General features: G+C 58.0%; 1 protein-coding gene across 1 annotated transcript in view; it reads right to left on the bottom strand.

Moving 5' to 3' along the window:
- CNGB1 (cyclic nucleotide gated channel subunit beta 1) overlaps positions 1-25,408 on the bottom strand; it is a 48,112-nt gene that overhangs the window by 18,153 nt on the left and 4,551 nt on the right. Inside the window, exons 7-24 of the mRNA XM_054711098.1 lie at positions 24,563-24,638; positions 24,303-24,342; positions 23,750-23,945; positions 22,497-22,572; positions 21,562-21,598; positions 19,448-19,616; positions 18,367-18,450; positions 14,762-14,849; positions 13,043-13,310; positions 10,221-10,383; positions 9,164-9,271; positions 7,740-7,897; positions 6,104-6,277; positions 4,686-4,894; positions 4,436-4,486; positions 4,126-4,212; positions 3,029-3,093; positions 2,119-2,241 (exon numbers count right to left, since the gene is read on the bottom strand). Coding sequence (XP_054567073.1) covers positions 2,119-2,241; positions 3,029-3,093; positions 4,126-4,212; positions 4,436-4,486; positions 4,686-4,894; positions 6,104-6,277; positions 7,740-7,897; positions 9,164-9,271; positions 10,221-10,383; positions 13,043-13,310; positions 14,762-14,849; positions 18,367-18,450; positions 19,448-19,616; positions 21,562-21,598; positions 22,497-22,572; positions 23,750-23,945; positions 24,303-24,342; positions 24,563-24,638 — 2,172 coding nt within the window. The remainder of the gene's footprint in view (positions 1-2,118; positions 2,242-3,028; positions 3,094-4,125; positions 4,213-4,435; positions 4,487-4,685; positions 4,895-6,103; positions 6,278-7,739; positions 7,898-9,163; positions 9,272-10,220; positions 10,384-13,042; positions 13,311-14,761; positions 14,850-18,366; positions 18,451-19,447; positions 19,617-21,561; positions 21,599-22,496; positions 22,573-23,749; positions 23,946-24,302; positions 24,343-24,562; positions 24,639-25,408) is intronic.

Genomic DNA, 25,408 nt, shown 5'->3' with positions numbered 1-25,408 from the left:
CCTCAAGAAGTTCACCATCTAGTGGGGACAGGCGAGCAAACACGTAATGGGGGCGGGAAGCAGCGGTGGTTGGCAATGGGAGGGGAGGGGTCTCTGGCTCTGATTAGCTGGAGGCCGGGGGCAGGGCTTTGAGCCGCCCTGTCCCTCCTTTCCACCTGGTGCAGGGAAATCTCAGGACAACACAGGCCGGCCCTGGGAAGTCCCCTGTCGTACCGGTCCTGGCCACCAGAGGGCGCAGGAACAGCCTTTAGCTGGACTGAGCAAGGAAGCTGGGAGCTGCGGGGCCGACAGGAAGAAAACAGGCGTGATGTCAGCAAACCTCAGCCTTTCCCCAAACCCTTCCTGGTGGGAGGGACCTTCCACTGGCATGGCACATCTCAGGGGCCTCCCTGCAGCCTTGACTGCCATGCTACCAGGTCAGTGGGGACCCTGCAGGATGAAGGACCAGATATGTGGGAACTTGGGTGCTCAAGCCCCAGCCCGTAGCAGACACTCGACAAACGGTCGCTGTTATGAAAATTATAATCACCCCTGGTATTGGACTAGTAGAGGAATCCTCCCTCGCTACTTGTGCTTTGGCCATATATCGGGGTTCCCTGTAGGATTTCCTTTGGAAAAGAGCAGTGTTGCCAAAAAAGGGGTGCCCTCCACGCTGAGCACCTGGAGCTCCCAGGGGCCCTACAGGAGGAAGGCTCTGTTCTCCCCTCCCTGCTGGCCACTCCTCCCTGTGCCCGCGATGGGGGTGCCGGGCCCAGCCCCAGGACATGGATCCATAGCTTGTTGGGGTACAGACTCCTCTGAGAGTCTTAATAAAGCCAGGGACTGCTCCTTCGAAAAGCCAGTGTGTCCCACACATCTCAGTTGCACCTGCGTTTCACGTGCTCGGTAGCCCGTGTGGCTAGTGGCTCCAGTGTCGAACAGCGAAGGCCTAGACGGTGAGGCTGGACCTGCTCAGGTAGGGAGGCTGCTGGGCAACCAGGCCCCGCCTACCTTCCCAAGTCATTCCACACCCTGTCCCCTCCGGAGACACAAAGCTGCACCCCACTCCTCAGCTCCATCGTCCTGCAACGCCACACCTTTCTTCATGGTGCTCCCTCCCCCAGGCATTCTCTGCCCCTTCTCTCCACCTGCCAAGGCCAAGATCAAAGGCAGTCTTTCCGAACTGGCCTCTCGTTCCACCTCTACAGCCCCAGGCAGATGTTTATGATGCTGTAGCCACTCTGCCTGGGTTCAAATCCCAGCTCTCTAACTTGGGAACTGTGCTGCCCTCAGAGGTCACGGCACACCTGTTACCTGGTCTGTAAAACGGGGGCAATGACTGTACCTCTCTTGGGTGCTTGTTGGGAGGATTAAGTGAGTGACTGTGTTAGCAGGGCTGGTACATTATAACTGCTCTGTGGTTCCTGCTATTAGCATTATTATCATTACCATCATCATCATCATCATCTGAGCACAGTGTATGGCAGCTCTCTGGATGGGCAAGTAGGTTTCTTCTTTTTAAAAAAAACAAATTTTTTTAATTTATTTCAAAGAGGAAGGGAGAGGGAGAGAGAGAGAGAGAGAGAGAGAGCGAAACATCGATGAGAGTGAATCATCGATTGGCTGCCTTCTGCACACACACCCCCGCCGGGGATCGAGCCCGCAACCTGGACATGTGCCCAACAGGGGATCGAACTGTGATCTCTTGGTTCAAAGGTCGACGCTCAACCACTGAGCCATGCCGGCCCAAAAGGGCAAGTAGGTTTCGCCTTGTTGGCCAGCCCCCGCCAGGTCAGGGACGCCCGGGAGCTGTGCTAAGGTGTGGTGGCCTCATTCCCTCTCAGCTGTGCCCTTAGGGTACCCACCCCAATGCACACATGCGGTGACTCTGCCATCTCTGCTAGACTCCGGGACGCTGCAGGGGCTCTCCAGCAGGTCTGGCTCATGTCTGAGCCCCCTCTGCCTGGCACGCGGCAGAGGCTCAGATGTTAGCTTAGCCAGGATGGGAGACTTGGCCCCTCAACCTCATCACGGTGGAGGTTCCTTGGGATGGAGGAGGCCTGGGGAGCATGCGGGGATGGGACTTGTGTATGGGAGTCGCTGTGTGGGGAGTACGGCCCGGGAGGAAGGCTGGCTCACCTGTTTCCCACGCCATCGTACACCCAGTGGGTGGAGCCAATGCCCTGATAGGCCGATGCCCAGTAATACAGGCACGAGTTCAAGTGCAAGCTGTAGAGCAAGTAGGCGGTGGTCCTGATAACCCTGCCAGGGAAGGAAAGGCGTGAACATGCAGCGGGAAGGGTGGCCGTGACATCTCACCAGGGTCAGGCACGCAGGGACCAAGCCGACCTCATCTCTCCCGGCACCCACCCCACAGACATCCCTGAGAGCTGCATGGCCTTGCCCAACTGCCTGGGGGGGCGGTCCCTGGCCAATAGAGACAGCAGAGCAGCCAATGAACTGAGCCAACCGGACGCTCTTTTGAGACTGCGCGCTGGGAGTGGTGGCTCGGAACAGCGCTGTCACGACCAGGGCTGGTTTGGCACAGAGCGACCTGTGCAGACAGTCCTGGGGCAGTGCGTCGTGGGCAGGGGCAGAGGAGGGACAGGTGTGCGCGGAAGTGCCAGTCCACGAGAGAGGGGAGAGGACCCTGCCCCCGAGCCTGCCCTGGCCTGCCATCCTTGGACATCCACCCGATGGCCCGCTGTGTCCTTGCTCCAGGTGGATTTGAGCGATTGGGGCAGAGGGGTCAGTTCCCTGAACTGAGACCAAAAAGAGGCTTTGCTCCCTGGAAACACGGGTGAGCCATGCGTGCCAACCTAGGTGTACCCTTCTCACAATCGCGGGAAACGGGACATCCCTGCTTCCCTAAAACACAAACATCCCTCCGAGGAGGGCCAGGAAGGGGCCCGGCTTCCGGCCGTGCGGAGGCCTGCAGGCCAGGGGAAGCGTGGACGGAGGGTGTGTGTCTGTGTGTATGTGTGTGTGTGCGCGCCCATGTGTGTGTGTGTGTTGTGTGTGTGTGTGTGTGTGTGTGTGTGTGTCTCACCTGTAAACGTAGGCTTTGCTGAGGATGGATTCCAGGCGGTTGTTGAACTCGAAGAAGGCCATGTACTAGAGGGAGAACAAGGCATCAGGGCAGCCCGAGGTCTGTGGGTGACACCCCGCCCTCACCCCATAGCCCAGTTCCCCCGGGTGCCAGGACTCGGGAGGGGGCTGGAGAGGGGACATTCGAAATCACAGGCCCTGAGTCCTCAGAGGGTCAGGGCCAGAAACTCCAGTTACTAATCCGATGGGAACCATGGCACCTCTGCCTTTGGAAATGACACGCCATCCTGTGCTGACAGTTTAATCTCAGGGGCCGCCTAGACCTTCTCACTCTGATCCTGAACCTTGGAGGGCACCTGTGTCCCAGGTAAGGACTCTTGTCAGTGTTAGCTTAGAAAGAAAACAACCTTTTAGTGAACCGTGTCCCTAACCCCTCACTTACAATAAAAGTAATAATAACAGCCGCGCTCTGTGCTGAGCACCGTGGACCATCGCTCCGTACAGTGAAGAGCGTGGGGGTTGGGGTGCGGACCCCTGTGCAGTCGAAAGTCCGTGTACAAGTTTGGGCTCCCCATGAACTTAACTACTAACAGCCTACTTTGACCGGAAGCCTTGCCGATAACATAATCAGTTGATTTACACATGTTTTGTACGTTGTACGTATCACACACTGTATTTCTACAATAAAGGAGGCTGGGGAGCAGAAAATATTATTAAGAAAGTCATAAGGAAGAGAAAATACATTTATAGTAATATATGTATTCATTTTTTAAAAATCTACGTAAGTGGACCCACGCAGTTCAAACCCGTGCTGTTCAAGGTCAGCTATACTGTATATATGTGTGTGCATCTGACTATATAGCTGTATACATGTTACCTTAGTACATGTTTTACATGTGCATCAGCATTCTCCTTTTACAGAGAGGAGACGGGCACTCAGCACTCACCCAAAGCACACAGGCAGGAAGTGACAGAGCCAGGGCTCGCACCCAGATCGGACTCGCCCTGCCTCTCCGAGGGGGACACCCTCCCCGCTCCTCCCATTCCCGGTGCTGCTGGTGCAGCGGAGGGCCGTGGCTGGGAAGCCACCTGGCCTACCTTCAGACAGCGGGGCAGCCGCAGGAGGGGGTTCACGCCGAACTTCAGGTAGAGCAAGTCCAAGGGCAGCAGGCAGAGCAGGTCCATCTGCAATCCCAGCGGCAGCACAGTGTGCACAGGAAACCCCGGGCTGGGATGGGGCCTCTACCCTCAGCGGACAGGTGAGCTCAGGAGGCCCAGGAGGGCCTAAGCGTAGAGCAGAAGGCCTCCCACCCACAGGCTGCTGCCTGCACAGCCTGGGGAACCACGTCACACCTGCCCCGGAGCACCCAGGGCCCCCTGAGGTACCACCTTCATCCCTGGCACACACCTTAAAGCGGGGAGACTTCAGGTAGTTATTGCGCATCTCCTTTTTGTCTGTCTGGAAGGCAATGGAATAATGACCGTGAAATGGGGAGCCGCGATGGAAGTCCCTAATGACCGCCCCCACCTTTCTATCAGAGTTGTAGCCCCTGGACAAGGAGGAGCCAGAATGGAGCAGCTGAGCTCAGGGGAGAGCCTCCAGGTTTCCAGGAGGGGAAGGAGCCCCCAGCCACCTGCTCCGCCTGCCGGTGACTCACAATGATGTCCCCTCCCCTGACAAACTGCAGGCGTATCTGGAACACGGTGATGTCCAGGAAGTAGATGAGGTCGCACAGGTAATCCATCAGCAGCCAGAAGTGGAGGTTGCCTGGCGTCTGGTAGGGGAAGGCCCAGCGCACAGGGATCAGCCAGCAGTTCCAGTTCCAGGCCAGCACCACGAAGAACAGCCACAGGATGTACATCAGGTCTGCGAGGACGGGAGGGGCCGGGGCGAGCCAGAGCCTCAGCCAGTGCAATCAGGTGGGGCTCTCTTGGTTCCACTTGTCTGTCTGCACTTTCCTATAAGCACTATGTAAGTGTGACACTCCTATAACTTGGAGGGGGTAAAATCTAGTTCCTGCCTTAGTAAATACATAGTAGTAAGTAATGCACAGAAGATAGACAGCTGGATACACGGATGGATGGATGGATGGATGGATGGATGGATGGATGGATGGATGGATGAATGGATGGACAGGTGGATGGATGGATAGATGGATGGATGGATGGGTAGAGGGATGGATGATGGATGGATGGATGGACGGGTGGATGGATAGATGGATGGATGGATGGATGGATGGGTGGATGGATGGGTGGATGGATGGATGGATGGATGGATGGATGGATGGATGGATGGATGGATGGATGGATGGATGGATGATAGATGGATGGACGGGTGGATGGATGGATAGATGGATGGATGGGTGGATGGATGGATGGATGGATGGATGGATAGATGGGTGGATGGATGGATGGATGGATGGATGGATGGATGGATGGGTAGATGGATGGATGATAGATGGATGGATGGATGGATGGATGGATGGATGGATAGATGGATACCATAGATCACCTGGTCATTTTAGAGGCCCCGTGGACACCAGTGTCTCCCAAATGACTGCTTATGTGACCTTGGGACAGTCCCTCTGTGGCACCTGCCCTGCCCTCCTCAGAGAAGTCACAAGGGAAGGTCATATAAGAAACACAGGGAGATTGTAAACTATAAAGAGCCGCGCACACAGGAAGGACTGTTACTCCTGAGGAATATCAAATGGGCTAAAAGAGAGGATTCACTTCAGATGTGGGAAGAACTTCCCCTTTCTGCTCAGAGCAGCACCTCCAGGAAGGAGCCAGCAAGAGCCTAGCAGAGAGGCCTGGTCAGTAGTCAGGGGCCCAGGCGCCAGCATCTGCTGTGTGTGTTGGCGGTGACCTTCTCTGTGCCTTTGTTCCCTTGTCTGACAGATGGCTGTGATCTTGTCTTCCCATTCCATGGATATGTTTGCTTGTTTTGGGGTCACCAGCCTTGGATGTCCACGGCCTCCCAGCCCACCTCTGGCTCAGCCCCTCCATTCCCGTCCCGCTCTCCCGGCCTCTCGTGTCACATGGCGGCCATGCCCACGGCCCAGCCAGGACTCACTGGTCAGCGGGTCGATGCTCCGGGGGAACTCGTACTTCCGCCAGGGCCGGCGCTTGAACTTGCAGCAGAGCATGTCACAGTAGTGCTCCTCCTCCGCCTGCGCCTCCCCGGCGGGCGTCGTGTTCGTGGCGGGCATCGTGCCCGTGGCCGGCTCCGGGGCTTGCTTGGCCGGAGCTGTGGGATGACGCTGGTAACCCCTGACCCAGCCCTGAGGCTCAGGCAGAGGATGCAGAGAGAAGGCTCCCAGCTCTGTGGGCAGATGCCAGGGTGCTCTCCTGGAATAAAACCCTAAGCTCCCTCCTCACAGCGACCTGGGCCCCTGTCCAGACTCGCTCCCCAGCCACCAATCTGAAACGGCCCAAAGGAGGCGTTTCTGGGCAAGTTGATGTGTCAGGTGAGTGTCAGTTTGTGCATCTGTTTGGATCCCTTTGGTTCCCCCTGTAGGGCCGGGAGCGCCTCGGACCCAGGACTTCCACCCCCCAGGGTCAGAAACCAGGGCAACATTGCTGTAGGTTCCTCAGAGCAGGAATCTCAGCTCCTGTGTCTCTAAAACAAGACACTGAATGGGATCACAGCCAGTGGATGGTGAGGTGGGTGACCTAGAGATTGGCTCTTACAGGTTCAATATGGCTATGTTCCTAGCCGTAGGATTGCAAAGGCTCTGCCGGTTCATTGCTGGCACCGTGAGTTCTAAGGCACGGTCCTCCTTTGGAAAGACCTAGAAACCCCTCTCCCGCCCCCCAGCAACAGAGCATGTTCCATATTTCCTGCTGGCACATGGAAAGCAGAAGACATTCAGGTAGCCCCATGAGAGCATTGCAAGTGAGGCATGTGAACAAGACTGTCTGGCTCCATGGTGAGTTATGGACACCATCTGAGTGTGAGACCATGAGCTACGTCCCAGGGTGGACCACCTGATGCCAGTGGATAAAGACAGAAGGGTCGCCTGGCCAGGTGTGGCTCAGTAGTTGAGCATTGACCTCCGAACCAGGAGGTCACGATTCGATTCCCAGTCAGGGCACATGCCCGGGTTGCAGGCTTGATCCCCCGTAGAGGGCGTGCAGGAGGCAGCCGATCAATGATTCTCTCATCATTGATGTTTCTCTCTCTCCCTCTCCCTTCCTCTCTGAAATCAATAAAAATATATTTATTTTTTAAAATATATTTTATTGATTTTTTTAAAGAGAGGAAGGGAGAGGGATAGAGAGTTAGAAACATCGATCAGCTGCCTCCTGCACACCCCCCACTGGGGATGTGCCCGCAACCAAGGTACATGCCCTTGACCAGAATCGAACCTGGGACCCTTCAGTCTGCAGGCTGACACTCTATCCATTGAGCCAAACCGGTTTTGGCAATAAAAATATATTTAATAATAATAAAAGGAGAGCCCATGAGGGTACTTGCCCTGTTGGACAGTGGAGCCAAGTACAACTAGATCCTTGGTCCGAACTTTGACCTTCTTCCCTCCCCTGGGTATATAGCTAAATCTCTACATACAGGGCCCCAAAATCCACACAGTGGGGATGTGGCTTCTCTCAAACACCCTAATCATTTGGGGGACCACCCTCAAAGTCAACAGGGCTTTAGGGGTCCCTCCCCAGCCCTCCTGGGTGGACCATCCCAGCTCTGGACTCACAGGGCTTGGGGCTCTCCTCATCGGAGGTGACGTCCGGGTCAATGAGCTTCTCCTTCACCTTCTCCGTCCGCTCCTTGAAGAGCTTCACCAGCTCCTGCAGCCGCTCGTTGATGATGGCGCTGTTCTGGCTGGCGGTGGAGGACGCCCGGTCCTGGTCGCTATGGAAACACCACGTGAAGCTGAGCTGGCCGAGTGGGAAAGGACCCCTGTGCCCCGGGCAAGACCTGACCCCACCTAGTCAGAAGGAGGTGAATCCCTTGGACATCAGAAATATCAAGCCCACTTTGTTATCTCCTGGCAGGAAGCCCGCCTGGGAGTAACGCCCAGGGCCCAGCTTTCAGAAAACGCACTGCGCAGCCTGGCCAACGTGGCCCAGTGGTTGAGCATCGACCTAAGAACCAGGAGGTCATGGTTCACATCCTGGTCAGGGCACATGCCTGGGTTGCGGACTCGATCCCCAGTGTGGGGTATGCAGGAGGCAGCCGACCAATGATTCTCTCTCGTCATTGATGTTTCTATTTCTCTCTCTCCCTCTTGCTTCCTCTCTACGATCAATAAAAATACATTTTTTAAAAAAGAAAAGAAAATGAACCGTGCAGGCTCTAAGTCAGATGGGCAGTTCTGAAAAAAACTTTGATTCCACTGTGACCTAGGGGTGAGCACAGCTCAGGGCTATTAGTCCTAGTGTGGGGTTCACCTGAGATACGTGTCTGGGACAGATCAGAGGGGGGCAGGGCTAGTTATTTAGGCTTCAGAAATAGCTGGGGGGGGGAGGGGAGGACAGTCCAGATATACTATATATCTTTTTAACTTTCAGGAATTTATGAATTCACAGCAAGAGAAAGAGACTGAATGAATGAATGAATGAATGAACAAACGAACGAGCAAGAGTCTGCCTGACATTCCACTCGGCATGTGGCGAGGGCCCTGGGTGGCTGGACGCAGACATGTAAGTCAGCTGTCCTCTGAGTGGCCTCACTGTGCCCCCTCGCTGAGTGGAGTGTAATACCGGTGTTTTCAGATCTGGAGACCCAGCCTTGTCTCACTTCTTGGAAGTCACTGGCAGAGGCTGCCTTGTGGTAGAGGGTTCTAAAACCATCCATGGTGTCCGGCCGGCATGGCTCAGTGGTTGAGTGTCAACCCATAAACCAAGAGGTCACGGTTCAATTCCCAGCCAGGGCACTTGCCCAGGTTGTGGGCTTGATCCCCCGTGTGGGGCGTACAGGAGGTAGCCAATCAATGATGTTTCTCTCTCATGGATGTCTCTCTCCCTTTCCTTTCCTCTCTCTCTCTAAAAATCAATAAAAAAGACATTTTAAAGCATCCATGGTCCCCCCCATCCCCGCCCCACTCACCTCCTCTTGCCCACCCATCCCCACCCAGCCTTCTGACTCTCCGAGGCCCCAGGGGTGGGCCCCACTCACTCGGTGCCCTGCGGGGTGGGGGGGTCGGACCAGGTGACCACGGGGGTCTCGGCTGGTGGCAGCTCCTGGATCTCTTCCGCTTCATCATCCTGGGAGGGCAGCCTCTTCCTGCAAAGACACAATATGGGAGGGGCCTTCAGCGAGGGCAGGCCCCCGGGGGAAGGGGGCGACTCGGCCCCTCGCAGATCACCCAGAGCCAAATCCTGGGTGGGGATGGGGCAGGAGATGCTGCTGCCCAAGGGTCCTCACTTCCCCACAGGGACACAGAAAGGGGGAGGGGAGGTTCCCAGCTGCTCTCTGACCTCAGTCTCCACATCCGTTCAATGGCCGAACATAAACGTAACAGCATTGCCTTGGCCTCAGGCAAACCTGAGTTCCCACCCAGCCCTGCCTCCTCCCAGTGTGTGACCTTGGCAGTGGCTTAAACTCTCTGAGCCGCCTCGGTTTCCCCTTCTGTAAAATGGGACTAAATCCACCCGACGCAGTGAGATACTGATCTCTCAGCCGGCCCGGCCTAAACATCCTTCTCCCTTCCCGTCCCAGTCTAAAGTCACTGCCCTCGTCCGGCCAGCGTGGCTCAGGGGCTGAGCATCGACCCATGAACCAGGAGGTCACAGTTCAGTTCCTGGTCAGGGCACATGCCCAGGTTGTGGGCTCCATCCCCAGTAGGGGGCATGCAGGAGGCAGCCGATCAATGGTTCTCTCTCGTCATTGATGTTTCTCTTTCTCTCTCCCTCTCCCTTCCTCTCTCTGAAATGAATAAAAACATATTTTTTAAAAAAAAATTATTTTTAAAAAGCGGAGTTAGAATTCAGGCTTGTCACATTCTACCCCCTTCTGACATGCATTTGAGGGTAGTAGGGACAGGGCTTCCCTGGAGAGCTCTTTGCAGAGAATTAGGAGAACCAGCAAGGGAGGGCACAGTCCCGGTTCTAACCCCAACTCGCCGAGTGACCTCGGGCCAGCTGCTTCCCCTCTCTGGCCTCAGTCTCCTCATCTGCCGAATGGGCAGGTGGCACAGTGCTGCGGAAAGCCCATGAGAATCATAAAAGGTGACCTGCGGGTCCCCGCGGCCGATCCCGGGACCGTGAGGGTGTCGGACTTGGCAGGAGAAGGTGGCAGCCGCTCGGGTGAGGGTGGCTTGTCCTCCGCGATGGGGGGGTGGCTGTCAGCATCAGTGTCTTCCACCTGCACTTCCGGGTGCTCTTTCGTGGCAGGCACTTGGGGAGAGGAAGGAGGGGACACAGAGAGAGAGAGAGAGAGGGAGGAGAGGAAGAGGGAGGGAGAACACAGACGCAGGCTTGGAGCAGCCACTGGCAGCCACCTCCCAAAGGGCCCACACGGAGCTCCACGCAGGACGTGCAAGACACAAGACACAGAGCCCAGAGGCCTCCGAGGGCCACGCGGCCCCGGCCACCAGCCCAGGACCCACAGAGGCAGCCGTGATGCCACGGAAGCCACAGGAGCTCCAGGACACGGCCTGGAGTCCAGGCCTCCAAAGCCCCACCTGCATTCCCTGGGCCTGGGACACATCAAGGACCCAGGGTGGCAGGGAGTCGGGGTACAGCCACAGAGAAGGCATGGGGAGCCTGGGGGAGAGGGGGCGGGCAGTCCTAGCGCCTGGCCTAGCACAGCCTGGCTCAGCTGCTTCCCTCCTCTGGGCCTCAGTTTCCCCATCCCAAGGAAGGGGGGATGATGCCTTCCCAGGCCTGGGGGTGGGAGGAGAAGGCACTAGCCTCGCTCTCTTGAAGGCCTCCATGGAGAGGGTAGCAGCCTGTCTTTGCAGTGAGCGTTACTGCTGTTGGGGGACCCCTTTGGGTGTTTCTTAGTTTGTTTTTAAATATATTTTTATTGAATTCAGAGAGGAAGGGAGAGGGAGAGAGAGACAGAAACATCAATGATGAGAGAGAATCATGGATCGGCTGACTCCTGCACGCCCCACACGGGGGATCGAGCCCATAACCGGGCATGTGCCCCAACCGGGAATCAAACCGTGACCTGCTGGGTCACAGGTTCGACACTCAACCACTGAGCCACACTGGCCGGGCGGTATTTCCTTGCTTTTCTCCATGCCAGGAGCCCCCCAAATTCATCACTGCAACCCCTTCCCGACCTCTGAGAGGCCTGGTGCCAAGTCCCACATCCTGAGACTGGTCCCACCCCAGCCTCCCTCCCCCACCCCAGGGACTGCGGGGCCAGGTGTCCATTGTCCTAATGTGTCACTGGGAGTATTTCCCAAGGTGTGGGGCTCCCCAGGACCAGGGAGGACACGAGACGACTAGATGGCACAGAGCAGGCAAAGGGCAGCACAGAATGAGGACATTCCTCTCGCTCAGCGCTCTCTGGGTCCAGAGAGGACGTCTCGGGCGAGCGCTGCTCTGGCCTTACACCTGTGTGGCCCACCCTCCTCCCCTCTGTGCCCGGGAGAGCAGGTCTCCGCCCGAGCCCCCGCTGGCCACCCTGTGCCCCTAAAAACTGCCAACATCACCTTGTTTTCAGTGTCTTCGTGGTTCTTTCTATTTGTGCCTTCTTTTATGGCAAGGCGTGCCGGTTTTCATTTTTATAGTAATGGCACGTTTCCTGTTTAGATACACTTCAGTAAGCCCGACCAGCGTGGCCCCGTGGTTGAGCGTCGACCTATGGACCAGGAGGTCACAGTTCCATTCCCGGTCAGGGCACATGCCGGGGTTGCAGGCCCGATGCCCCGTAGGGGGCGTGCAGGAGGCAGCCGATCCATGATTTTTCTCTCATCATTGATGTTTCTCTCTCTCCCTCTCCCCTCCTCTCTGAAATCAATAAAAATATATTTTAAAATAAATAAATAAATAAATACACTTCCTTAAATAAAAAGGCGCATCGTTTGAAAGGAAAACAGTAGGTAAATAAAAGCAGAGTTGGCACAGACCGGAGTAAAAACCCGGGAGTGATCCAGGGTGGAAGTCGGGGGACCCTTCGGAGTGAGTGGATTTAGGGCTTGCCCAGAAGACGGAAGCTGGGTGACACCCCTCGTCATGAGGATGACTGCGTGCCCCCCCCGCCCCCGCTCTGCCCACCCCGCGTGAGGAGCAGGGGAGAAGGACCACGGTGGATCCCCTTCGTACTGATCTCACGGGCAGCCTTGCCCCGTGCCAGCCGCACACACAAATCGAAAGGGAAAGTGGGCGGGTCTGGCTTGAGTTAAGGGAGAAAATGGCAGGAGGTCAGCCCAGAGGGGTCAGTATGTCCCTGAGCACTTGGTCACCAGACAGCAAGTAGCAAGCCTGCAGGCCACGGAGGGCACCTTGTCACAGCGGAACAGATCCAGGCGGCCCGCCCTCTGCCCTGGCCCACCCCCGGGGGATGCCGCGCCTCCTGCTCTGCCTGCCAGCACCTGGGGCCTCTCCTTTCCTGACATGGAATTTGCCGGGCAGATACCCACGGTCCTCAGAAATCCCAGCTCCCGGCAAACTCTCAAGGTCAGAAGATTCTGTCTGCAACAGACTCCACATTCCTCTCCTGCTCCATTCCCCGCCACTTACCCTCTTCCCCCACCCAGCTCCCTGCCCCACGTCTCTGGGCCTGGAGATCTGAGTGGCTTGTTTACACTAGGGTGTGAGTGACTATTTGTACAAATGATGATGATCTGGAGAAAGCAATGTTTAACCCAAAGAAATGAATTGCTAATTGTGGGATTTTAGGCACAGGGAGAAGGAGACGAATACCCCTCAAGCCACCACAAAGCATGAGGAAGGCAGTGATCAGCAGAGGGAGGGGTGGTTTTCCACGAGCCCAGCTAGTGGTCCACACGGTGACCACGGCACCCACACTGGGAAACAGCCCCGGCCATGCAGAAGCACACAGCACGGGCGCGAGCATGCTGGGTGGGCGGGATCACGCTACCTAGGCGACGGACGGAGCTCCTGGTCTCCTTGGCGAAGCTGGAGTTGGACAAGGCCGTCCTCCGGGAGATGAGGACGGGAATGCGGGTGATTGGGGGGCAGTAGCTGGGCACATTGGGGAGGTGCTCCGCCGGGTTTAGGGGGGCAAGCCTGGGGGCCACCTGGCCAGGCGGCTGGTCCTGGACCCGGCCATTCAGCTCCATGTCCCGGCCTGGGGTAGCCATGGTGCTGGGGCCAGGGGGTCTCAGGCAGAGGCGGGACCCTGGGGACTGCAATGAGGAGCACAGAGTTGGGGGAGGCAGGGGAGTGGGGTCTCCCCATTAGCACCGACACTGACCAGCCCGGCACCCGGCTGCACCTGCAGCAGCTGCTCCCAAAACCTGGAACATCACCCTGGTCCCTGGAACTTGATGTCAAATGCCTCACCACGTATTGTGGCTGGCTCTCCCCAGAGCTCCGAGGGACAGCCTGCAGCCCCTAACGCCTTGCACTCGGTTAACCAACTCCCGGTAGCATTTCCCACCTCAGACTCGAAAAAGTCAGAATCAGCCCGGCAAGCACGGCTCAGTGGTTGAGCATCAACCTATGAACCAGGAGGTCACGGTTTGATTCTGGTCAGGGCACATGCCCAGGTTGCGGGCCCGATTCCCAGTGAGGGGCGTGCAGGAGGCAGCTGATCAATAATTCTCATCATGGATGTTACTATCTCTCTCTCCCTCTCCCTTCCTCTCTGAAATCAATAAAAAAAATTTTTAAAAAAAGCTCAGAAGGGGTGTGGAGTTAGGACATGCCTTTAGCAAGCTCTGGTCCTAATTTTCACTGTAATATGTTACACGTTTGAGCCAAACCCCTGCTGGGTGGCAGCCCAGAGGGCTGGGTGGTGGGAGGGGGGGCTGGCTGGCTGGCTGGGATCAGGCTTCCCCCGGCTGCTGGAGTCCTGGGCCTCAGGGCAATCCCCCGGGCCCTTGAACTCCATCACCCGCTTTGATAATGTGGTCCCAGGCGCAGAGGGTGGTTTGCCTGAGGATGGGGCAGGTGGAGGGGGACAGGGATGGTGGAGACGGAGGGGGAGGAGGTGGGGTGGCCCTGCACATTCTCTGCAACCTTCCACCCCACCACCACCTACCTCCTGAGCTGGCGGCTGCGGCTTCCTCCTGCAAAATAGACAGGGGAAACAGAAGCTGCGACCAGCAAGCCACGCCCCCACCCTAGCCCTGTCCAGCCCATCCCCTGGGGCATCCGGGGAGGTGGCCTCCATCTCGTAGGGGCAGTGCGTACAGGAGCCCCAGGCCCCACCCCGACCTGTGCCTGTGGGGACACAGGCACTAGAGCAGCCACCACAGTCCTCCCCACAGGCACCTCACTTCACGGCGCACGACTGCGCACAGCCTGCAGGGGCAGGGGGCTGGCCCCATTTCACAGAGGTGGCCACTGAGGCCCAGCGTGGGGTGGTGACTGGTCCAGGGTCACACAGCCACGTGAGGACAGAAGTGCAGGTCCAGCAGCTCCCCACCCACTCCACCGAAGGCCCCTCCTCACACCATCTGGCCCCTGGTACCAGCAGGGCTTTGCCGTCCCACCACCCTGCTCCCTCTGTCTGGCGGGCATCTCACACGTTGAAAACCCCCCCCTAAACGAGGGAGTCAAGGTCCCAGCCCCTTCCACCGAGGCCAGCCCACACCCCAGGGCAGCCGGGGCCAGGCCCGGTGCTGCGCCATACCTGGCAGGAGGCCCTCTGGGTGACCGTCCTGTCTACTCCGCCCGGGTCCTCGCCAGCCTCGGCCACCAGACAGCTATCCAGCAGGACACTGTGACCCCGAGGGAAGAGGGCTGGGGTCAGGGCTGAAGGCTAGCTCTGTGCCGGGAGCTGGGGCACCGAGATGCCCTTGAATAGGCCCTCCCCTCGTGAGACTCCCACACAGGGAGGCGGCAGGCGCGTGTCCTGCTAACGATCCCTCAGTCTGAGACGTGTGCTGGGACATGGGGCCGTGAAGGCCACGGCCACAGTTCGGCCTAGGAAGGAGGGCTTCCCGGAGGAGGTGGCCTGTGAGCTGAACCTCCAGGATGATGCGTGAACCACGAGGAACAGGCGGGGAAGGGTGTCCAGGCAGGGGGAACAGCATGTGCAAAGGGAAGTGTGCAGGGCGGTTTAGGAACTGTCCTCTGGGTGTGATGCGAGGGCACTGTCCAGTGTTCACAACAGAGGCCCAGCACGTCCCTCTGAAGTCTCCCGGCGCCCTCGGTGCTGCAGGCAGGGCAGGGAGTCTGAGAAAAGGGAGGCCCAGAGAGGTGAACCGACCTGGCCAAAAGCACACGGCAAATTGTCACACGCCACACAGACCCTCAAACACAGGCCCTGCGTTTGTTCCCGCGCGTGAGCTCAGAGCCCCACGGCAGTACAGCGTCCCCTAAAAGTATTGTGGCAACGATGCCTCCTGGGGCCTCAGAGCACACAGGCCCAGGAAATGCGCTTCCCACGGCCCAGGCAGGGGCTGCCCAGCGTCCTGACCTTCCCAGAATCAGGCCGGGAAGTCAATGTGTGGCTGTGGGCAAGCCACCGGGGCGCCCTCTGGCTGCCTCTGTTTGCTCGTCTGTCCAATGGGTAGGACTTGCACAGCCTGACTTATTTGGGTGAGCTCAGAGGGCCCCTGAGAATCTCCTGGAAAAGTCAGAAAAGACTCCCCATGCCAGCGGTCATTCTCGATTCTCCATCTCTAACGACCGGTCAGCAGCTTGGCCTGGGGTCCCAAGTGCGAGCGTAGAGAGCCGGCCTGACCTGGGACGGGCCAGCTCTGCGCCTGCCGGCAGACCCCCGTGTCCTGGAGCCTCGGGTCTCTGGTCTGGGAGCCGGGATTAATAACAGACACCGTAGTCCGGTGTCCGGCACAGAGAACAGTCCGAGTCCGATGGCAGCTGTTCTCAGGTCGTCCTTGTCCTCACTCCTATCAGTCCCGGAGGAGGCACCTTCTTCAGGGGTAGGAGCCGCCCACGTGGACTGGGGAGCGCTGTGCACAAACATCTCCAGCCACTGAGACACCTCAGCAGCCCTGCGGTGGCCCTGTCAGCACCACCAGGGGCTGTTTGGGGACCTGGGCACCCACAGTCATGGTTGCCCCTGGCCCGCAGTGTGCTCAGTGCCCGCCAAGACCCCTTACTGCCGGTCCCAGAAGCAGCAGGCTATCGACTTCTGGAAGGTTCCCAAACCCCAGGGAATTCTAAATGGAGGGTCAGAGAGACTGGCTAAGGTGGGCACCCCAGAGCAGCCACCCCACCCCCACCCCAGCTCTCTCAGTGAAAGGGTTAAAGGTGCAAGGAGGAACCCAGGAAGCCAGCTTGCCAGGGTCTGCCCGCCCCCTCCTCCCCCAGGTCACCCAGCAGGCTGTGCCCCCAAATTAAGGTCCTCACAGTCACCTTCTGCAGACTCTTCACGGCACCCCAACCCCAAAAGAAGGAAGCGGGGAGCCCTTAGGAGAAGCAGCCACCTACTTGGGTCTCACTGGCTTTGCCGACCCGGACAGCCATGGTGCAGGAGCTCAGCGGGGGGCGGTGCCATTCATCCCAGGGCCCGAGGCAGCGCGAACAAGTGGAGGATTGGACAGCCTACCAGCCTGCGCCTGCCGGGCTGGCTCTGGAGCCAGTGAGACCCGGGTGGCGGATGAGCCACCAATTCTTCCTGCTTCTAATCAGATTGTGCGGGCAACTCTGCAGAAGCGCCCCCAGGGAGGCCAGGTGGGGACCAAAAGGCTGCGGTTGCTAGGAAGAGCCGAGCTGCTGCCGGCAGAGACCTGGTCGCTAGGCGACCATCTGCCAGCATCATCAGTCACCCCTGTGCCTCCACAAAGCTGGCCCAGAGCCTCCTTCCCCCGCCAGGGACAGCCCAGCGGCTTGCCCACGCCAGACCCCGCTGGCCCTGGCTCTGGGATCCCTCGCTCTCTTACCACAGAGCCCCCATCCCTGCCTGAGGCCCGGGCCCAACACTTCCCTGAGTTTGAAACTCTGGGTCAACATTTGTGTAGGCGTGTGTATGTGGCCGCAGCACGTGTGGGTAACTTTATGCATGTGCTGTGTGCATGAGCATGCGTGCAGGGTGCCGTGTGGGTATCTATCTGCAAGTGTGTCTGTGAGCACGCATGTGTGAACATGTGTGTGTTGTGCGTGCTGTGTATGTATGCAGACTTGTGTGTCTGTGCCTGTGTGCTGGTGTGTGTGGGCAAGTCACCGGGGCGCCCTCTGACTGCCTGTTTTCTCGTCTGTCTCATGTACCTGTGTGCATGAGAATACATGTAGTTAGCACATGTAGATGTGTGTGAGCACATTGGATCACTGGCCTCAAGGGCTATTTCACTCGGGAGCCATGGCACAGAAAGGGGTTTTCAGGCCTGAGTGTCGGGCGCACAGGTTTAATGGGGGAACAACTCCCCCACTATATGCTCCACACAGAGGCTGCACTAAGGGAGCGGGCAGCCTCAAAGGTCCTCACCCAGGGCAAGAGCGGTCACCTGTCCGTGACAGCAGCCTGGCTCGGGGGCCCAGAGGGCAGAATTAGGACCAGGTGACAGAAGTCATAAGGAAGCACGCTTGGTTTGGTGGAAGAAATAATTTCCTAAGCCAGGGGGGCATATGGATGGAATGCACAGCCTCTGTGAGGCGGTGAGCTCCCCATCATTGGAGGGAAGCAAACAGCTGTGTGGCCTCTTGCCGAGGATGAAAAGATTGTATGCGACCTGGGCAAGGGTAGACTAAAGGTAGATGACACTGAGCAGGCTCCTATGCTGGCCTCATGGTTTAACTCTTTCCTGGCAGGGACTAAAACGGACCCTCGGTGGGGATTCGAACATCCTGCCGCACCCATTCTTACAGCTGGGCCAGTGACCACCCTGCAGGGCGCTGTTGTTCTCCCCCACCTGATGGGTGGGAGGAGAAGCTCTGTACAGGGATGCCCCTAAGAGCAGCAGAGCCTGGGCCCCTAACACTCAGGGGGCTACCCTGCCCCAGGCTACGGCCAGAGGGGCAGGTCAGGGAGGAAGGATGTGGGCCAGGGGGTACCACGGAGGGCAGAGTGACAGGGAATCGTGCCAGGGGGTGGAGCAAAGGGTCCCATTCAATCAGTCTGGCCTGATGGGATAACAGGCTCCTCCCTGCCTCCATCTCTCCACAACGCAGCTGCCAGATCATGCCACTCCCCTGCTCACAAGCCTTCAATGGCTCCCCATGGCTCCCAGGAAATTCAAGGCCTTTACAATATGGCCCACTGTCTCTGAAGAATCATCACTTCGCAGGCCCACCTCCCTGGTCCACTCCTTAGCCAAGGGCGTAGTGCCTTACTCAGGCTCCTCCTCCTCCTCCTCATCTTCCTCTTCCTCCCCATCCTCCTCATCTTCTTTGTCCTCTGGAATCCAGGGAAACTCCCTGAAATGAGATCAGAGGCAAGAGGTGAGGCCCCCTGAAGATGCACCCCGAGTCCACCTCCTGCCCCAATTTTCAGTAAGATGTCCCGTGACCCCTTGAGATCAGACCTGAACCCCTCAACCAAGAATCAACCTGGGCCGAAACCGGTTTGGCTCAGTGGATAGAGCATTGGCCTGCGGACTGAAAGGTCCCAGGTTCGATTCTGGTCAAGGGCATGTACCTTGGTTGCAGGCACATCCCCAGTAGGGGGGGTGTGCAGGAGGCAGCTGGTCGATGTTTCTCTCTCATTGATGTTTCTAGCTCTCTATTCCTCTCCCTTCCTCTCTGTAAAAATTCAATAAAATATATTTTAAAAAAAAAAAAGAATCAACCTGGAAACCCCCACCCGAGGAGCCCCAGGCTCTCGCTAACAACAAGGCCTCTTCATGGCAGGAGGGGCCTTTCTTAGCCCCTGATCCTCTCTGGGCCTCAGTTTCCCCCGCTGTGCAATGCGGGGCGTGGGGCTGAGGACCGGAGAGCTCCTGCGGATGCACTCGCAGGCATGCCCAAGAGTGTTTGTTGCAGAATTCCTTATAATAACACATTTTTGGAATCAACCTAAATGTCCATCAATAGTAGACAGGTTAAATCAATTCTGGCACATCCGTATGATGAAATATGATGCATTCATTAAAAAAAAAAAAGTGAGCCATCTCTATGTACTGAAGGTGGAAAGATCACAAGATAGATTGCTAAATGAATAGAGCAAAGTGCAGCGAGGCAGGTGCACGCTATGCTTTGTAAATAAAAATAAAAGGAGGGGAGTCCACGCTTGCATGTGCTCAGATGGTCCCTGGAATGGCACAGAAGAACCTGGGAAAGGGATGGGTGTCTAGGGGAGAGGAGGGAGGGAGAGGCAGGTTTGGTCCACTCTCTGCGCCCTTGTAAGTCCTGGAGGTTCTGTACTAAGTGCCTGTTATCTTCCCAGTCATTGCTCAGGGCCTCCCCTGGCTCCCACCTGGACATCTCTGCCCCGGCCTCATTCTCCTCCGCGTAAGCCAACGCCACCGCCTCTGCGCCCTGCGGGCCGGTGCTGCCGTCCTGAGGCAGGTCCTCCTCCCAGTGAGGGTCGACCTCTTCTAGGATGAGATCTTCGGGCTCCTCTGGCCCTCCAGGGAGGATGCTGACTGCAGGGGACACAGGGTGTGGGGGACAGTGGGCTTGGGGCTCAGTCCCAGGGACCACCCAGGGAGCCTTGGCCATCGCCAGCCATGCGCCAGCCCTCAGCCCAGCTGTGGACCCGGCACCATGGTCAGCGGGACCATGAACAACCGGATCAGCGCTAAGGGATGGGCTGTAGCCCGTCATCAGTCGGCCTGTCTCCTGCCATTCGTTTTCCTCTGGAGACAGAGCTTCCATCAGAGCTAGTCTTTGTCTCTCCTTCTTGGCGTCTGTGCAGGAGCAGCAGCAATGCTTCTCACCACAGTGCTGCAGGTGCTGCCAACAGGCCGAGGCCCGGGGTCCACCTGCACGCCCAGGTGCAGGGAGCCTGAGTGGCCCCGCGATGCAGAGAGAGCTCGCCCACTGCCTGCTCTCTCGATGCCGCCCCCTGGTGACGGCACGCTGCAGGCCTGTAAGCTCAGCACCTGCCTCTGGCCATCTGTTTCTCCTTCCTGGACCTAGAGGCTCCACCCCCCAAGGGGGGGGGTCAACTTTCTCATGGAGGTGGTCCCACCTTCAGAGGGAATCTGCAATTTTCAACATTTCTCCGTGTACCCTGACCCCTGACCCTGAACACTCTGTGGGGCTGTGAACTTGGCGGAAGTGGGTGCAGGGGAGACTCATCGGGAACCTAAGCCCACCCCCAGGCAGGAGAAAGAAAGAAAGGGGGAGGTTTGCTGGGGTACCAGGTGTTTCCAAAAAGTTCCAGGGGTCCAGGTAGCCCTCACGCCGAGCATGCATGACTAATGGAGACTTACATATGTTTTTTTATTGATTTCAGAGAGGAAGGGAGAGAGAGAGAAAGAAAGAGAAGAAACATCAATGATGAGAGAGAATCATGGATCCGCTGCCTCCTGCATGTCCCACACTGGGGATCAAGACCACAACCCGGGCATGTGCCCTGACCAGGAATTGAACCGTGACCTCCTGGTCATAGGTCGATGCTCAACCACTGAGCCAGGCCAGCTGGGCTGCTTACGCTCTTTAATGTCAATGAAAGCATCTGCTGCTGTCCACGGCGGTCCCCACCGGCCTAATGGGACTGGGGTTGGACGCAGCCTCACAGACACGGTGAGAGCAGCCCTGGGAGGCCCTGAGACCCACAGTCCCAGTGCCCGGACCCACGTGTGTAGGGCCACTGCACTCAGGGCCTGAGCGCCACTTTGCCACCTCTAGCATTCATCACAGGCCTGGCACACAGCAGGCCCTCCTTTACATGTGTGAGCGAATGAATGAGCAGATGAATGAACGGATGAATGGATGATTGAATGAATGGATGGATGGATGGATGGATGGATGGATGGATGCCCTGTCCTCCAGGTGTGTTTGGCCTTTCCTGAGGCCACAAAATGAAAGACGAGCAGATTTTGGACCCTGGCCCACCCCTCCTGCCTCAGCCTCTCCCCCAGTCCCGATGCAGGTCTGAGACAAAAGGCAACACACTCACCTGCCTGACCAGGTCACAGGTGAGGGGATACCCTCCCAGCTCAAGCCAGCTGAAGTCTGTGGGGTCCAGGTCCCTGTCCATCTCCCCTCCTCGCTCAACCAGGGACTCTGCTCAGCTAACCACCGCCCCCACCCCCATCCCGGCCCAGCTGCCAGGGGCTGTGGGGAGCTCTCTCTGGGTGTCCCAGCAGGACCGGCTCCTCTGCGTGGACGCTCAAGTCCGTCCCCTCCCCCATCTCCCCAGCCTCCAGCAGGGCCTCCAGCCACCATCTGCTCTGGGCCGGGCTCTGGCTCCCTGGCCAGGCTGACCTGAGGAGGGGCCGCCGGAGCACAGGCTCCCTCAGGACCCTGACTGTGCCCCCGAGCCAGTGCAGGCCTGGCAAGGGGCAGACCATGGCCCATGCGCGCTCAGGCCAAGCAACCCTCCCAGAGAGGCACACGAGCACCCGCCAACCTGTCACTTACTGGTCTGCACGTCACACGGCCCAGGGGAGTCAGGCTCCTGCACGGGGAGAAAGGGGAAAACCACGTGGCCTCCCCACCGGCTTCCCCACTTCCACCGTCCCTCCCGCACATGCAGGGGCAAGAGAGCTTCCTTCTCCCCATCAGGACACTCTCCCCACCCCCCACCCCCCACGGCCAGGACACGCAGAAGATCCCCGTGCTCCGGGCCCCACGCTTCCCTGCCTCTCCTCTCCTGCCTCCGAGGTCGGCTCTGCTCCAGTCGCTCTCCACCCCCTACCGAAGCAGCACGGGATCCAGGCCGCCCACCCCCAGTTCCAGGTGCTTCGATGAAGGTGTCCAGTTGTCCCCAAGAGAGAAGGGCCAGGGGCCAGGTTCTTGGAGGGGAAGAGGCGCCCGGGCCCTGCTCCCCAAACCCACCCACGCTGGAGTCCGAGGCTGTCAGGAGGCACACGGAGCCTCGGGCTTCCTACAGCCCCATCCTTCCCAGAACATGCCAGTCCTCTCTGACCTCCGGCCTCTGCACAGGCTGGTCCTCTGCCCGAGGGCCTTTCCAATCACCCACATTCACGGTCACCCACCCACTTCCTACTCCTCCTCGGGTCTCAGCTCGCAGGCCACCTCCACGGGGAAGCCTTCCGTCATGCTCCCGGGCGGCTCCTCCTCTGCACCCCACATCCTCTCTGCTCCCCCATGGCAGCACCTCCCCCACCGACTGTGACCTCTCAAAGGCAGGGCTGAGCCGGCCCCCTCAGCCCCACAGACATGGTGCCTGAGGGAGTGCAGAATGGCGGGGCCGTGCAGACGGGCGAGCTGGGCGGGCTGGGCTCCCGTGGCCGGCGCCCTTCTTCATTCTGTGTGATGGCCCCCCTGAGACACAGACCAGCCACCCCACTCCTGCCCCATCCGGGCCCGCCCTCCCCTAGCCCAGCACCCACCTGCTCCCCAGCCTTCGCACGGGGCACGGGCTGCGGCAGGGCCATCTGCAGCCTATGCAGGAGCCACGCCACCAACCTGTGGGGGAGAGAGAGTGGCCACGTCAAGGGGGGAAAGGGATGCCCAGGGCAGACAGCCAGCCCGCCAGAAGGCAGACCGGAACCCAGGCCTCCAGCCCCAAAGACCATGGTCCCCCTCCCCCGCCTCCTTAGGCAAGTCTCAGGCTACTGCTCAGGCGCCAGCAGGTAGCTCAGGCTCCCCCACCTCCACCCCAACCCACTGCAGGTGCCCCTCAGGCCCCTCGCCCACTGCCAGGGTGGGAACTGGTCATTACCTAGCCCGATTTTATTTTATTTTTTGTGTATATTTGTATTGATTTCAGAGAAGAAGGGAGAGGGAAAGACAGAAACATCAATGAGAATCAATGGGAATCAAGCCCACAACCCCAGGCATGTGCCCTGACTAGGAATCAAACCGTGATCTCCTGGTTCATAGGTCAATGATCAACCATTGAGCCACGCCAGGCCAGGCCCTAGCCCGATTTTAAATGCATGTATCCTTTGGCCCAGCAACTTCATTTCCCACAGATTTATCCTACATATTTGCTTGCATGTGGCAAAATGATGCCCGTACAAGGCTATTGCTTGCAGTAAAAGAGTGGAAACACACCTAACTGTGTACGGCATCCTATCTAATGAAGATGGAATATGCAAATTGACCGTAACTCTGCGACAAAGATGGCAGCACCCACAGCCAATAAGGAGGGAATATGCAAATTGACATGACAAGGCAAGAGGCAGAAGGTGGCTCCGGGCCGGAGCGAAGGTGATGCTGGCAGCCAGGGGAAGGAAGGCCTATTCTTACACGAATCTTCATGCATCGGGCCTCTAGTGGTTAAATAAAAGCCGGTACACCCATACAGTGGAGTGCTATGCAGCCATGCAAAGCATGAAGCGGGCCTGGGTGTCTAAAACCATTTTTGGGGTGAAGAAAGCAAGGTGCAGAACAGTGCATACAGTTTGCTGCTGTCGGGTGGGTGTGTTTAAACGTGAAACACACACAATCTTGTCTGTGCCTAGAAAATGCTGGGAAGGCTGAGAAGCTGCTGATGGGGTGGCCCTGGGCAGGGGCCCTGGAAACCCCTTTGAGTTTCCTCCCAGGGGCATGTGTCACTTTTATAACTTTTAAAAGAGTTTGGTGAAGGTTGGGTGTTGGGCTGCTCCCCACGGGAGGTGTGGCATTTAGGGGGGCTCACCTGGCAGTGTCCCCGGGGGGTGGCAGGGAGGAAGCCTGGAAGCCGGGCTGGGGCTCTGGAGTGGCCTCCTCCTCGGGCTCCTCCTCAGGCTCCTCCCCAGGCTCCTGCTGGGGCTCTGGGGGGCCAGGAGTGGGCAGGGGGGGACCCTCTGGGGGCTGCAGCACGAGCTCCGTTTCCAAGGGGCACCCTGGGGGCTCTAAGCAGCAGGGAGAGGAGATTCAGGCCGGGTTCCAGGGGACCCCTTAAGGGCACAGGGGACCAGATCTGAGGGGTAACCATGACTGAATGGGGAGCCCCTGGGGATCACCCAACCACCCCCATCAGCAGACAGACATGGCCTGAGGCCCAGGGAGCAAAGACTTGTCCAAGACCTCACTAGGCTGTCCCAGGCCACTGGCTTTTCAGCCTGGACTAGGGAGGGGGTTCTAGTGCCCCCCACAATAGACCAGCCAGTCCTGAACCCCTCCCTCGCCGGGACCCCTAGGCCCCAGTGCTACCCCAGCCCAGCCCGTGACCATCTCAGACAGCCCCTTCCCAGGTCCCTTGCCTGTACCTGGGCCCAAGGCAGCGTCTGCAGGCTCGTCTCTGCAGCCCTGGATCATAAGCAGGGAGAGAGGTCATGGAGCAGGGCTAGCCCCATGCACCCCGCCCCTGGCCAGCTGTGCACCCGCCCATCCTCCCCCTGAACCAGTCCCTCCTCCAGTCACCCCTCCCATCAGACACCCTCCAGGGAAGGGGTGGGGACAGACTGCCTGAGACCCCAGAGACCCGCCCAGGTGGTCAGCTTCCGGCTGCCCCTATTTCTCCACTTACCTCGGAGGTTTTCGGAGGCTGAGGCAGCACTTTCTCCAGGTTCTGCTCAAACCACCTGAGCAGCCAGGGCACCGGCCTGCAGAGGGGCCGGTGGTCAGCCAGGCGGCCTGAGGAGTGTCCAGCCACGCTGTCCCGACCGCCTCACCCAGCCCCTCCCAGCCCTCGGCTCCCATTCTGCCCAGTGGGGGCCTTGTACTGAGTATTCTCAAAGGACCTCAGGCCTGGCCCGTATGGCTCAGTGGTTGAGCATCAACCCAGGAACCAGGAGGTCACAGTTTGATTCCCGGTGAGGGCACATGCTCAGGTTGCCGACTCAATCCCCAGTGGGAGTTATGCAGGAGACAGCCGATAGATCAGTGATTCTCTCTCATCATTGATGTTTCTATCTCTCTCTCTCCTCTCTGAAATCAATATATATGTGTCTGTGTGTGTGTGTGTGTGTGTGTGTATGTGTGCATATATTTTTTAATTTCTTTATTGATTAAGGTATTACACATGTGTCCTTATATTTTTAAAAGAATGAATGAGGGAAGGGTTGAATGAACGGGTAAATGGAGATGAACGCATGACTGGATTTCCAGTAGAGATTGCAAACTGGGGGCTTCAGGCTTATTTGGGGAGCCCACATGGTTCTGACAACTTTTCAATTACTTGGCAATTTGACATTAAAACCTACATTTCTAGCATCTCTCCTTTTTTCAATTACAGTTTACATCCAATATTATTTTGTATTCATTTCAGGTGTACAGCATAATATACTTTACAGAGTGCTCCCCGCAGACTCCCAGTTCCACCTGCCACCATACACGGTTATTACAACCCTACTGACCATGTTCCCTCGGCTGG

Source organism: Eptesicus fuscus, chromosome 21, assembly GCF_027574615.1.
Source record: "Eptesicus fuscus isolate TK198812 chromosome 21, DD_ASM_mEF_20220401, whole genome shotgun sequence".
Classification (NCBI taxonomy): Eukaryota; Metazoa; Chordata; class Mammalia; order Chiroptera; family Vespertilionidae; genus Eptesicus; species Eptesicus fuscus.
Note: the sequence above shows the minus strand (reverse complement) of the source record. Positions and strands in the feature narration are given on the sequence as shown.